General features: G+C 42.0%; 1 protein-coding gene across 1 annotated transcript in view; it reads left to right on the top strand.

The window, feature by feature from the left end:
- The window catches only part of LOC146704876 (A disintegrin and metalloproteinase with thrombospondin motifs 20), a 78,311-nt gene that overhangs the window by 22,618 nt on the left and 40,838 nt on the right, over window positions 1-14,855 (top strand). The window contains exons 9-11 of the mRNA XM_085462327.1: window positions 2,409-2,555; window positions 6,463-6,604; window positions 7,766-7,870. Of these exons, the coding sequence (XP_085318453.1) occupies window positions 2,409-2,555; window positions 6,463-6,604; window positions 7,766-7,870 (394 nt within the window). The remainder of the gene's footprint in view (window positions 1-2,408; window positions 2,556-6,462; window positions 6,605-7,765; window positions 7,871-14,855) is intronic.

Genomic DNA, 14,855 nt, shown 5'->3' with positions numbered 1-14,855 from the left:
GAAGTTTATTCCAAACATCCATTTGTGGCGAAATTATGATAAATAAGTCATTACCTTCTCATTCTTACAAACGCTCCAGGTGATTTAAAACAGAGAGCTTACTTTTGGATAAAGACAAGGCCTCTGTCTTTGGTTTTTTTTTCTCTTCTGCTTCTCTCCATCTGGGTAGTAAAAAGGCGCACTGTCAGTGTGAGCCTGTGAGGTAATAGTTAAGAATGAGAGATATTTTTTTCTAGTTCCTCTGCCACGGTCACACATTTTTCCAGTGGAGAGACTGGACCAGAGGAGCAGCAGATGGACCAAGCTTACACCCTGCCCTTTTTACTTCGAGTCTCATGTGGATCTGTTTATGTTAAAGTTCAAGCAGCTGGAAGCCCACTTGGCTCTGTCTCTTGGCATGGCGAATCACTGTGTTTGCAGGCGTGAGCTCTCATGAGTGTTTGGCGCTCTGAGAAAGCCAGTGTCAGGTAATGGGACCCACTCAAGAGCACTGCAGATTAATCAGAGACTTATACTAATGGCTGGGAGGCCTTTCTCAGATAACTGCGAGAATGTGCGATCACTACTAGGCAGCACAGGGATTTTTAGGTGGCGTGGCGTCACTTGATAGCTCCTCAAAGGTGACATGTATGAGGACTTAAAACATTTGTCTGTCTTCACATGTCCCAGATCAAAAATAAATCTTCCTGACATTTTGCAAAAAAAGTATATCAAGTGTGTAAAGTGCACACAAAAAACAAAACAAATCAGAAAGCCAATGGGATAAAATCTCTGGGATTGTTAAAGATGGTTTCTTCTCGTGGACAAGTACATTCAGAGCAGCTAAGATGTGTAGTTCACAGACAGTGAGCCCTGCCTATCTTGAAGTGCTTTTCAAAGGATTTTAATCAAAGAAATACTTTTTTCAGTGCTGAAGATCCATCAAATAGGGTGGCAGAGTGGCGCGGGGACAGTGATGTGCACAGAGTGATGCAGTTATTTTGTTAAGAGCTTGAAGTGAGTGGTTTCGGATGCATGTAAATCACTGAAATTGGTTCCTCCATTGATCTAGCCACAAAACTGCCTGATTTATAACCTCATTACACTAAAAGGCTCTCATCTCAGGATTTTAAGGTTGTATTCTCATTTGTATCCTTCTGATCTGACTTATTTGACGCAACATATCCAGTTTTATGTTTTCTCTCCTTTTTTTTGTGAAACTCAATTCTATTTACTTTTTTTTTTTACATCATAAGTGACAAAAAATCTTTTGCATAGTACCAGTTGATTCAGTTTTGATGTTGTGAGTATTATCCAACGGCTTGGTTTGTGTGCAGAGCTTATTACTGTGCCAGAGGCTTAATTATTTCCTGGGTGTTTGCCCTCGGGCCCTCCGTCTCCCGTAGGGTGGGCTTCATGCCAGCCATGCTAGATCTTGTTTGTGTGGTGGTATGGATTGACCCTCAGCTCCAGCCCAGAGCACAGCACTGCCCCACATCCTGGCATAAACATCTCAAGACATCATACAGCTGCATGGGATCCTGTGTGTATAAATACATGTGTACTCATGCGTGCATGTATTTATGGGTAATGCGCCAAACCGCAGTACAAAACAGGACATCTATGCTGGGCTGCACTGTTCTGGACATGATCAAGAAAACCTGCTCTATGAGACTGCCAGCTACAGACAGCCTGGATGAATTCATTAGTTTGCAGCTTCCATGCCTCATTACGTACAGTTATTCTTTTGCAAAGACTCCCGTCTCACTGCTTGATCGCTAAAGACAAATGCTCAAACAATTAGCTGGTTAACTGATTTTTGGACTTGCAGAAAATACAGGAAATAGTATTATCTCAGCAAATGTTTGTGATAATGTTATTGCAGCTTTATTGGTAAGATTGTGTACACATCAGTCTTGTTCTCCTGTCTGTGAGAGCAACTGATGTGTGAGGTGCTATTACCCCCAGCTTTTTCTAAGCATTAAGCCCTTTGAGAATGTGAGATGGTGAGCTTTGACCTCTAAGCTGGAGGTAGATCTCACTAGCATGTTGTTCTCGATGTTGAAGCCAATAGATAATGATAGATGGAGTGTGACATTTTTTTAAGACAATGTTGCACCACCTACTGGCCAGTTGGAGTTTTCTTGAAACTCTTGAAAGGATTTTACTCTCTAAATATTTAGCAAATAATACAAATAAGGATGTGCATGTATTTGGAAGTGGAAAACAAACAGACCAGTAGAGGAAAAGTGCAAAGTGTGAGGAATAACTCAAAGATATTACCGGATCTGTGGGCTGGTTGTGAACCCCTGCTACAAATGACTGAGAGTCGATCTTAGACATTTATCCTTTTTACTATGGCATATCTAATAATCGGATGATAACCCTCACAAGCTCTAAATTCCCCCCTTTTTTTTGTTCTGCACCAGGTTCAACATGCCTCATGATGACAACCCCAAGTGCCGGGAGGCAGGGATAAAGCACCAGTATCACGTCATGGCTCCTACACTTAACTACGATACCAACCCTTGGTCGTGGTCCAAGTGCAGTCGCAAGTACATCACCGACTTTCTTGAGTAGGTATCTGCAGCTCTCCTATCTGGTTCTAAATTGCTTCGTAATCAAAACACGTGACTCATTATGAGCTCTTCTCACGGGAGAGAAAGTGATGTTTTTTCCAGGTTTTACATGTAACTGCTTCCAGTCTCCCACAGAACTCTGCAGACAGGTCAGTGTAATGTAAACTGTGTGGAGTTGTTATTGCCTTGTGTTGAAAGAGTATTTCCTGTTTGAATTTGGGGGTCTTCCTCAGCTGACCTGAGCGATGGATCTCCTGAAGTCCTTCATCTGTCTCCCTGCTCAGACAGAGCTATTTTGTAAAGAAGCTGGCCAAACAGTAATCTAGTCACTAATCCCATTTCATCACCACAACCTTGTGCATGGGGAGGTGGCTGATTCAGCTACTCCAAACCCGCACCCACGGACGCTCATCCTGACTTCGATTCAAAATGGGAAATGTCAGTTATAATTACATCTTCCCTGAACATGACCCTTTAATCTTTGCCTCCTTTCCTCTGTTAATTGTAGAGGCCTTCACAAAGGACAGCCTTGTTAACCAGATGCGTCTCGAGAATTAGGCGATGGCCTCATATGGAGTTTTAAGGCCATGCTCTTTGCATAGTTTCCAGCTAGCCCGGACCTCAGCATCCAGTGGTTGGAACTTGCAGCCAAAGTTGAAAAGAATGTCCATCTGTCTCTTTATTGTTTGGATAAAGTTGTGTTGCTCTTCTGTTTGTATCTAATTACTACACAAAAAAACAGGAAGAGCATGACGTGAACGTCAGTCGCATTCATGTTAAACTGTAACATTTGTTAGTCACTTTGGATGTAACACACAGTGCAAGTATCGAGAACGAAGCACTGGCTTCGGTGTGGGAGCCGCGGTGGTGGGAAAGGCTCTTGAGAGTGCAGTCCAAGTGCTTTTGAAGTTTTTTGCAAGCCAACAATGAGGAGCATTGATTGAAAGTAGCACTTCTGCAGCACCACTCCTGCTGAGTGGACCGACCTGGTCAAGTATATCAGTGTTTTGACTGCCCATTCTTCCCGTAGAGTAAATTCAACCTGTAACAGTTTACAAAACGAAAGGCCGTGCCACCTCTCAAACATCCCTTTTCAAACAGCAACGGATTCCCCAATGCAGTCCCTCTTGTCTGAATATTGTTGTAATAATGTGCACTCAAGTCCCGTACCTGAAAGCTGATGAAAACTGTACTGTTGTAGTGCAGTGTCATTGTGTCCCATCTGCTGCACAAAGACACTATTCATTCCTACTCTGGCACTGTGCAATTTGATTTAACCCACAACATCCAAATATAAAATTTAAATGCAACTCTTTGACTATTCCTACGCTCTAGTTCTTGTTCATTTTGGGGAAACCCTATCAATTTCCTATGTACATCTCAAATTTTGCCAAAGCAGCAACAACTCTTATAAAGTGTAATGTGAAATTATTATAAATAATCCATCAGCATCTATTTTCTTGACGAAAACTAGGAGCTACTACATCTACTTTGTGTTTATTCATATATAACTGTAATTCAGTTCAATTCAATTTTTTATATAGCACTTTTATGTTAAAGTAAAGACATTATACAGCAAAAACCTCAACAATCAGATGACCCCATTTGAGCAAGCACTTGGTGACAGTGGGAAGGAAAAACTCCCTTTTAACAGGAAGAAACCTCAGGCGGGACCAGGCTCACGGAGGGACAGCCATCTGGTTGTGGATGAGGAAGTTGAAGACAATCTTCATACAGTTGAAGACAGAATTATCAGCCTCCCTCCATGAGAGTAGTCACATATTCTTTCTTTATGATTCCTTCCACTTTGAGATGCACTTAAACGTCCCTACAACACAATACCACCACTTCTGTGTTTCACGCCTCTCTCGTCGTAATCCAAACATAAACACTGTCTCTTTAGTCAAACAAGCAGTTTAGTCTTATTTGATCCAAGGACCCACTTCTAGTATCTTTCTCCAGGTTGTTCCTGGTATATTTAGGTCTGACTTGAAGTTGTTTCTTCTGCAGTGAAGAGAAGTTTTTCTTGGTCTGTGAACTCACAGTCCATTCCTGCACAAAGTTCTAGTGATTAACTTCCTTGAGACCACTATCCCTGACTTGACTAAATCGTTAACTAGCATTTTGGCAGTTGTTCTGGGGTTTTTAGACACATCTCTGCCAGGCTTGTTCTTTACTGTGTGACTCTTTGAATTTCTTGATGCTACTTCTCACTATAGATCTTGACACAACGCTGTCATAAATTTGTAAATCCATCTCCTGCTTTGTGAGCATCATCTAAACGGATCTCTGTTGTTTTTGGCATGATTCTTTCTGAAGTGACAGCTTAAAACCTTACTGAAGTTTTTAACACTTAATTGGAAGAGAACCTTAAGTTTTACGTTTTAAGCACTACAAAGTAAAAGCACATCTTTGCACAGCAGTAAAAAAAAAAAAGGACAACAATAATTCATCTTGTCAGAGGCAAAACGCTGACATGACAGACTTACTACTGTTTGATCGAACACTGCACATGTCGTTTAGCTCTTTGTAGAAGCCTCCAATCTGTCCTGAGCTGACCTCTTGACATCTTGCCTTTATGGTGTACGTGAAAACTGTTATTGTTTAGTCTCATGTGACAAGAACACAATAACCGAGTCACCTTGTAAATAAACACACTTCCAAGTCTGCCAAAGGCTTCCAGGTGTGACAGCTCTTGTTTCCAGATGGGAATTGGCTCACCGTCTTGAATCCACCCAGCTGATTTTTTGTCCCCCTTCCCCAGAACATAGATGTTTCATTTAAAATATGACCACAATGACCCCTTCTGCCTCGGTCTGTCTCGGTCTTAATAATAATTCCATTAAGTTCCAGTGCACCGATTAGACAGATGACCAACTGCTGAAAGACACTGTAATATGGGACTGTCCGAATGATTCCTCGACAGGCTGCTATGTGGTTTGCATTCAGTGTCTTCCACTGCTGTTGCTTTCTTCTAGTGCAATCATCCCCTCCTCTTGCCACAAGCCAGCATTTGCAACAATTTCTTACATTATGGCTGGAAATGAAAGGGTAAAGAAACAAAGTAATGGTAACGGAGGATAATCCTGTGTAATTATTGGCCTGTCACATCAGCTGGTGCTTTGTTGAGCAGGTGTTTTAGCGGCTCGATCCAGGATGAAATTTGTCAGAGCAGTGCAGACATGTTGTCTAATTACACATCTAGACCTGTCTCATCTGAAAGTTTCCTTTTCCCAAAGTAAACAAAGCGAGAGAAGATCCTTTGTGGCTCGCCTTGCTCTGCTAACATGTTTCATTTGTGCCCATTCACGGCCGTAAATGCGGATGATTTTATACGCAGACTGCTGGTGGATAGACGCAGTAAGTCCAGCTGTGCTTTTGTTGTCTCTTTTATTGTGTCATGGCTCAGGGTGTGGCTCATATACGGCACAATCTGTCATTATACTGCAGCGCTGGGGCTGGTGCAGATTTATTTAACTTAATCATGGTGCTTTAGCATTCTAAATGTTCTTGTTTGCCTTCAGCAGAGGAAAATACATCTAATACAAATGTGATCAGTAAGCAGATCCCTTTTTTTGTCTCCATCAAAATACTGTTTTATTCAGTCTGTGGCGCCTAACTCCAGTTTCACAGTGACAGCGTTTGCTATTAGGCTTTTAAGGGGGAAGCGGTATCAGTTTCTCTCCTCTGTAACGTTACAGACCACCCACAAGGAAAACACATCTGTGGATGATCACAGACAGTGACACAGAGATGTTTACCTTGCTTTTATGAAAGAGATGAAGTGTGCTGATACATTTTAGGGTTGGAATTACTACATTGTTATGAAGAATTCTGTACTGTGAAAGTCTGCCTGTTGAATGTGTACATGATTTGTTTTGAATTTATTTATTTAATTTTTTAGCACCGGCTATGGGGAGTGCCTCCTTGATGAGCCTGTGGGCAGAACATATGACATGCCCACTCTCCTCCCTGGTCAGCTCTACAATGCCAACAGACAGTGTGAACTGATGTTTGGTCCCGGTTCCCAAATTTGTCCTTACTTGGTACGTTGTCTTGCTATCAAAATAGATTAAAAAGCCACGGTAAAAAATGAAAGTGAAACATTTCTTTACCTGAAACATTTGAGGGGACAAAAATAAGGCCAAGGATCCAAAACTGACCCACCGAAGGCTCCAATCTGACCCACTGGACACCTGGGCCAAAACATGTGAAGCAGGGCTTAATTTTTGGACTATTAACTGAATTTATTTGAATTTCTAGCTTTTGTTACTGAAACTCCGACATGGCCATTCTTATTACTCAAACCTAAGTAAGACGTAAAAACTTCCTGTTTTCTCACTATTATAGTTTTGTAGTAGTATAGTTAAAAAAAGAGGAAAAAGGTAAACAAGGACTTTTCTGTGAATGAACAAAACTTTGTTACAGTGTTTTAAGGAGCTACCACATATTTTTTCTGTAATTTTACACACTTATTTCTTATGATTCTTTCTTACTGTCATATATCTTCCATTTACTACAACAGCATTTATTTATCATGTAGAAAAACTGTTAAAATTGCACATCTTCGTTCTTATATTAAGATATCTGAGGCATTCATTGAGTACTTAACCCCTTAAAGCCTGAACCATGAAGTAATCAGGCGAAAACTGTAGTGTTAATTGAACCTCCTGATAAAAGAAAACAAGGAAACTAAATATCACTTTGCATAATTGAGTTTTAATTCATATCATTTTTGCTACATTCTTCATTTTAGTGTGATTTAATTGCTCATAGTAGCATACTGCTACTGTCTCATAGTATATATCAGGTATTTCAGGAGAAAATGAATCACACTGTTGATGTAGAGGTCTTAAAAACTCATGTATCAAATATGATAGACTTGCCATTATGGGGTCAAACTTCTTTAAACTGACCAAACGGGGAATCAGAAAAAGTCGACTACCAGCTGCTTGGATTGAAATGTTTGTAGAATTCCGTTAATATACTGGGACTACAACCACATGCTTTATCCCTCTTATGTAAGACCAAAATGGCTGGAGCAATTATTTCTTGTGTTATTCAGTGTTGTTGAAAAAAATATTTTGGCATAAGAGGGGTTTTGTACATGCTTTAACACCTTGCAGGATATTCACATCACAGAAAAGCTCTTTTCCTGTTAATTCCCAAATGATTTACTGCTCGCGTTTGTTTCTTTTCCCCCACAGAAACAGTGCAAGAGGCTGTGGTGTACGAGTGCGGAGGGGGACCACAAAGGGTGCCGTACACAGCACATGCCACTCGCTGATGGCACTGACTGTGGACATGGAATGGTAAGTCTCAGTCTCTCCATGTATAGATTATGGGAAATCATCTACACCAAAAATGCTAACAATTTTAAGGAACACACTTAGGGTGTCCCAGCTGATATTCAAGAATTGCCCATTTGAGAATGTAGGTGTAGATAATGCCGCCGCTGAACCTCTAGTGTAGGTTAAAGGTACCGCACAAAAAACAGTCGTTGAGCACTGAGTTTCCATAGGATTTTTTCCACCGTCTTGCACAGCGGAAGGAAAACACATGTCTCTCATCTAGTAAATGGACATGAATAATTATTGTGATGCAGTAAAGGCTAACAATGTGATATTTCTGTCAGTGCATTTAAATTAATGACACAAGCCAAACCTCTAATGGAGTTCTGTTTTGAATCATGATGCCTTTCCCTGCTAGTTCATTTCCTCTGCCAAGAAAAAGGAATAATTTATCATATATTACTATGCTGTCGCCACATTGATTGTAGAAACCTGCTCGAGTGGGTTCAGGTGATGGTCCTTGTTAGAAACTTGAAACTGTACTCTAAGTGTTTTACGGAGACCCAACCCCCCCATTAGCCTTAGTGTTCCCCTCGCTCTGGGATGCTATGCTAATTAGGCCTGAGACGGGTCAGTTACTTAAGATATGTGGAGAAAGGGGTGAAAAAGAAGAAACAAAAATGTAAAGAAAAGAGGGAGAGAGAGAGCCCTGATAGGGAAAGGTAAATACATGGGCCCTTTGAAAAAGGATGCCGACCGCCGTTCACAGTTGAGTCACCTTGTTGTGAACCCACGACCCCAAAACCTCTTTAAAAGGCGGGTGATTGGGTCAGTGGTCAGACCGTAACAGAGCCAGTCTGAGGCCAGCCAGTGCTCTCACAAAAGACCTCACATCAGTGATTCTGCTGGGCAGGAGGTGGGGAGGAGAGGGCTGAGGAAAGCAAGGAGGAGGTGAAGGAGGCTGTTATGGTGGGCTGGTGTTTAGCATTCAAAACATGCTGGAGAGGAGGAAAGAGAGGGAGCGAGAGAAGGAGGGCTCTCTTTTTCTCCTTAACCTTATGCCCTCCAGCAGTCTTGTAGTGTGGACCCATGTAAATCTCGTATCCCTTGTATCCTTTCATCTTGCTCTATCTCCCTCCTCACCATGTTAGGTTCTGGATCAGCCCAGTCTAGCGAAGAAAGGTTAACAGGGGATGGCTAACATCTTAATCCAACTACAACAACCAGACTAAACAGTAATGGTCCTGGGATTGTAGCTCCCATACTGCTCTCGACCTGAATGTGGGAGAAACACATAGAGTTCAATCGCACACAGGTTTGCTTTATTAAGATTAAGATAAGATAAGATAAGATAACTCTTTATTGTCATTGCACAGTCATACATAGTACAGTAGTACAATGAAATTGGAAAAACTGTCCTACGTCGGCACTACATATAACACAACACGACACGATATGACACATCACAACGTAACAAACAACACAACACAGTATATTAACTTAGTATAAAAAAGAAGAATAAGTGTATGTGTATTGCACACTGTTATTATTGCACATTAATTATTATTGCACCTTGTTATAAATATAAATATTATTCAACCCCTTAATCCCACTGGAGCTGATTTAGCTAGATTACCACTGATGCCTGATCTTTAGTGGAGACTAGTCTATATCAGAATTAATTTAAGGTTTAAAGAGACTAGCATACAATCTTATATCAAGTCAGGTTTTTATTCTTAACAGTTATGCATAACAGCATTTTACAAGAAACTACTTCACAGTGAAATATACTGTATGCATATCATATATAGTTTTAACCATATTTAGCTGCAGTTTAATCTAACCTTCCACAACTAATTTCTATTTCAAATTCAAAATTTCTTTGATTACTCTGTCCACTTGCCACTTTATGAATCACTATGTAGGCATATACTGCCTTGAGCTAAATGTTTAAGATACCACCTTGCCTACATTGTCATAGGTAATAAATCTAGACGCATGCTCTTTCAGGCCACTTTTGTAGGTATTAAGTACTGGAAACCACTGGAAACTATTTGATTGATGTTGACATGACAGCATCACACACATAAAGCAAATCTCCTGTTCCATTACATCCCAGTGGTGCTCTATTGGGCCGAGATCAGGTGACTGTGGAGACTATTTGAGTACAGTGAACTCAGTGATATACTGGGTACATTGTGGTCATAAAGGGACGATTATGGTCAGCAACAAATAACCCAGGTTTTTCCAATCATCTATTGTTCCATTTTGATGAAACTGTGCAAAGTTCAGTTTCCTAATCTGAGCCTTACAGGTCCCGCTGTGGTCTTCTGTTGTTGTAGCTAGACTTTTAGTCAAGATCGCCTAAACTAAGACCAAGACAATACCAAGACCAGAGGGTATCGAGACCAAGACAAGACCAAGACCAAGACAGACCGAGTCAAGACCAAGACAAAGTCGAGATGAGACAAAAAAGTCTTTAAACTGCAGCCAGATGCTGCTTCGTTTACAGGTGTCAGGCATATATATGTGTTTTTGCGATGCACTCACTTACCGAGAGGACAGAAGCACGCTCCACTTGACTGCCGCGTCTCTCACCCTCTCTGTTTTTCACATAATGATATTATCCTATATCCTCGCATGTGATTGGCCACAATATGGAGGGATTGGAGCATAGCTGAGCCACTGTGTGAGAGCTGAGCAGTGAAAGGAAATTAAGTGAGGAGCCGGCTCTCGCCCAATGGGAGTCGACTCTTCTGATTCACTACAAAGCACTCTGTAAGCACGGCTCTTAGAGCTGATGCTTTTGCGCAGGACACATTATCGAACGTTACAATGTGTGTCAGGGATACTGTTGACTCCAAATCTCCCGACCACTATGTCGATCTGAGACAGCGAGACCAAGACCAAAGTCCGTTGAGACCAAGGCAAGACCAAGACCACGTAAAAGAGACCAAGACCGGTCTTGAGACATCCAACTCTAGTTGTAGCCCATCTGTTTCAAGGGTTCCACATGTTTTCTGTTCAGTGATGCTCTTCTGCATACATTGGACGTAATGAGTGGTTGAGTTACTGTCGCCTTCCTGTCAGCTCGAAGCAGCTTGGCCATTCTCCTCTGACCTCTGGTATCAAACAAGGCACTTTCACCAAGAGAACTGCTGCTCACTGAATGTTTTCTCCTTTTCTTTTTTTCTGGAATAACAGATGAGAGAAAAATGTTCTTTCATTTCTGCCTGTGTGTGCGTCAGCAGTGGCACCACCTTTGTTTGTGGTGCCGAGGCCCAGATTCATCTTCATGCAGGGTGCTCTTTGAAGTGGCGTTAGTTGAAAGAGCAGGGGACCCTACACCAACGCTCACCTGCCCACACAAGTGCTCTTTAATGTGGTGTCTGAGTGGGGTGTGCTTGTGTGTCTTTGAGCATGTTTAAAGTCTGATAATCTGCATGCCCAGATAACTCCTCTTCATTCTTTTGTGCCAGAATTGCGTTGTTCCTTCTTTACATGTCTTGGTTCTGCTTTTGCGTTGGTCCGTGGTTAGGTTCAAGTGTTAGGCTCTGCACGGGCCTCAGACCCTCATGGCTTCTTGGCTTTTAGCTGTCAGATTCGTAGGATTGCAGCTATGTCTCTGGGATAGGGGTCGAGGTGGGGGGGTTTGGGGGACTGAGGATCCCAGCTCTTTTCAGATACGTGTTTTGTTGCTTACTGTGTCGTTCTGAGCAATTCCATGTCATCTCATAAACGAATTTTCCCTCTTGCGCTTCTGTGCTTTTTGGGAAGAAGTTTTGCTCTCTCCAGTTATGAAACAAAGTTTCGACCACATTAGGTAATTGAGGGCAGTGCCTCAAATAGTGGGAGAGTAGCATGTCCTGTAAATGAAAGAGGGAGGTGGAGAAAAACTTTGTTTGTATACTGCTCAGTTAAATCAGGGCATTGGGCAGTGCAGGGTTCATGGGTAGTTTTCTCTCTGTCTCTCTCTCTGTTCCCTTCTTCTCTGAATATCTCCAATCCTGCCTGTTTGTCTCCCTCCCACCCTCCTTCCCCATCTTTTGCTTTCACTGGGTGCCGGAGTGAGTAATGCGGTCACATGACCTCGTGGCCGCTGCCTCTGTCATCTGGCTCAGTGGGCCGTGCGCTAACGAGGGCATCCCATCACTTGTTGTCTATAAATACCACCACCACTCTTCCTCCCTCCTTCCCCCTCCATCCTCTCTTTTCTTGCCCTTCCCCGTTTCAGTCCCCTCACCCTTCAAAAGGATGCCGCTTTCACGCCTGGCTGCGACTGTTTGCGTGTGTGTTTTAATTGTGTGCTTCAATGTGTGCGTTTATTGGAGAAGTACCTGTTTTTAAGTGTGAGCAGATGCACATGTGTAGATGTGTGCATGCAACTATGTGTCTTTGTGTGTGCATAGATTAGGGGCCAGCCTGCATGGTCAATAAGTGTCAAGCCGAAGTGCAGGGCTGCTAGGCCTTGTATCAGTATCCTACCCTTTGAAGATCCCAGTGCTGCTTCTCACCACGTTGTGGCTCAGCGGGTGGCAGAGGGGCAAAAGAGAGGCAACAGAGCTTAAGCTGGCTCTATTTTTTATTTTTTTATTTTTTTGGATGAAGGTTTTGACCTAAAGCATCTCAGCAAGAAATGATGAAGTATTCAATGAATTAGTTTTTTAAATTTATTTAATGTGGTGGCTGCTAGCCAAGTTTTTAGTGTGTGAAATATTTGAAAGAAAGATTTCCACATACTCTTGTTCATGGCTTAAATGAACAGTTAGTGTAAATTAAGAAACAGGAAGTTGCTTTTGATTTACAGAATCTTGTTTGGAAAAGAATGACGACCCGCTCTGGTTTCAGCCATTTAGAGCTGAGATAGTGGGGTCTTGAAAAGTGAAGCCGGGGCAGAATGGAGTATGCTGGCGGAGGCGATGAGTGTTGGCTGGATCTCCGCTGGCAGCTTGACAGACTTGTTGTACGATGCCGGGACAGGCAGTGCGTTTGTGTGCAGTCTTGTGCGAGCGTGCACGTCTGCATGGGGATCGCGAGGCCAGTATCAGTGTTACTCTCAGCTAATCTCTGGGTATTTGCAGGATGTTGCCACTTTGATTTGCTATCATCGCACACATATCTGTGGGTTTGGGGTAACAAGAGGATTGTTGTTTTCGCATTCGTGCAGTTTACTGATTGAAATTCTGTGTCCGGAAACCACTGAGTGGAGCTTTCATTGCATGTGTATTTGCTTGATTACGCTATAATGTGGTGACATTTAAACCCGTCGCTGTGTGAAAGGCGATATATTCAGTGGAACTTGGAAAGAGTTACAAGATAATGGGACAACAGCAAGAAGCTGAAAACACTGCATCCGACTGTAGCAGTGAACCCACTTCCTGCACAAGCACAGACTTAACGTAGAAAGCCTTTATTACCTCAAGAGGAGGTCATGTTTTTGGTCGAGTTTGTGTGTCGTTATTTCTGCAAACATGATAGCTCAAATACTTTGCACACAACTGAACTGCCCAGCGCACTGGGGCACATGTGTATCAAACTTAAACAAGCTTTTCTTGCTTGAGCAGGACTCAAAGCCTATGGATGCTCTATGTTACATTCCAAGTATGAGAGTCCTCACAGTCCCAGGATGTAACTATATAAGAAGAGACATGTTGATTAGTCAGTGTGCAATCATTTTGCCAGTCAACCCTTCCTGGCTTGTACAAGGATGGTTCAGGGAGACACTAAAAGAGTATTCTCTCTGAACCACACTGACGTACACAATAATGTATTTGGCTAACTTGTTAGCAAGCAGTTGTCTCTTTACACATCTTACAACGACCCAACATAAGCATTCATTTAGAGTTAACATATGTGCCTAACGAATGTATTTGCAGTCTCCACCACTTCCTGAGGATGTTTGAGCTTAACTTTCTTAAAAATAACCAATAAACAAATAATTGCTGACTCTGCCTGTCTGTTGTTTGGTAAGTTTACCTGATCTATTTTTGCTCACACAGATGCATGCTGCTGAGCAAAAAGAGTCTGAAGTTGAGCTTGTTTGTTACAGCTGTTTGCAGGAAGCTTTTTTGCATTTGTATGTAGATTGTGTAATTGTGTATCTAAAACTAGGTGAGCACATATATAGGTAAGCACTTACTAGTCATTAGTTTGAGAACAGTATCACAGCCAACTATGGAAGACCACACAAAAGTGTGTCTTGCATAGATCTTTGTTTTAGTATTGCCTGTCCAAAGTCAGAGACATGCAGAAACAGATGAACATTTGACCACTAGCTGGTAGATCCACCTGCAGTTTTTCTGTGACCACTTGAAAACACACATATACACAACAGCTGTACGAGTGTGACTGGTAGTTACCTGGACACAGGGTCTGTCGGGATCAAACAGCAAATGGTACTGTATACTTTTATACCTTTGAGTGGCATTGTAACATTGTGGCTTTGCTCAGTTCTGGTGTTAAGTTCTAATCACAGATTGGGTTTATATTTAAAGTTTTTTTTTCTCAAAAATGGTGATCAATTTACTAAAATCATCAATCATCAATCCTTTTTTATTACGGAAATGTTTCTTACACTCCTCGGAAAAACGGAGACCACAAATGAGGACAGGAAGCAAAGAGGAGATAAAATTAGAGGTTGTTGTTTCTCCTGTTGTCTGCCACACTCCTTCCAATGTGTCTTCTCATTTCTCTGTCTTGTCTTATGGTCTTTTAAGACACGACCAAAGAGGAGACTCGAGGAACTGACAGTGAAAACACGTGCATGGGCTAAAAAATGAGTCTGTGTGTATCCACTCTGTAAAAGCAGCTGTAAGGTGACTGATTTCCAGTCGCATGGCCAGCAAATGGAAGTGCTGCAGATGATCCTATGTTGTCATTGGGCCTCTACAGCTTCCCTCACCTCCAGGACAAGCGATAAAACACGTAAAACAAAATGACGCCATATTGAAAATTAACTGCGGTGGTCCATGCCATCGCATTTTGAGGGGTTGCTCCAGATGTTTCT

The sequence above is a fragment of the Copadichromis virginalis genome, linkage group LG7, assembly GCF_057382275.1.
Source record: "Copadichromis virginalis isolate Kocher_CV1m ecotype Utaka linkage group LG7, C_Virginalis_male_GT1.1, whole genome shotgun sequence".
Classification (NCBI taxonomy): Eukaryota; Metazoa; Chordata; class Actinopteri; order Cichliformes; family Cichlidae; genus Copadichromis; species Copadichromis virginalis.
Note: the sequence above shows the minus strand (reverse complement) of the source record. Positions and strands in the feature narration are given on the sequence as shown.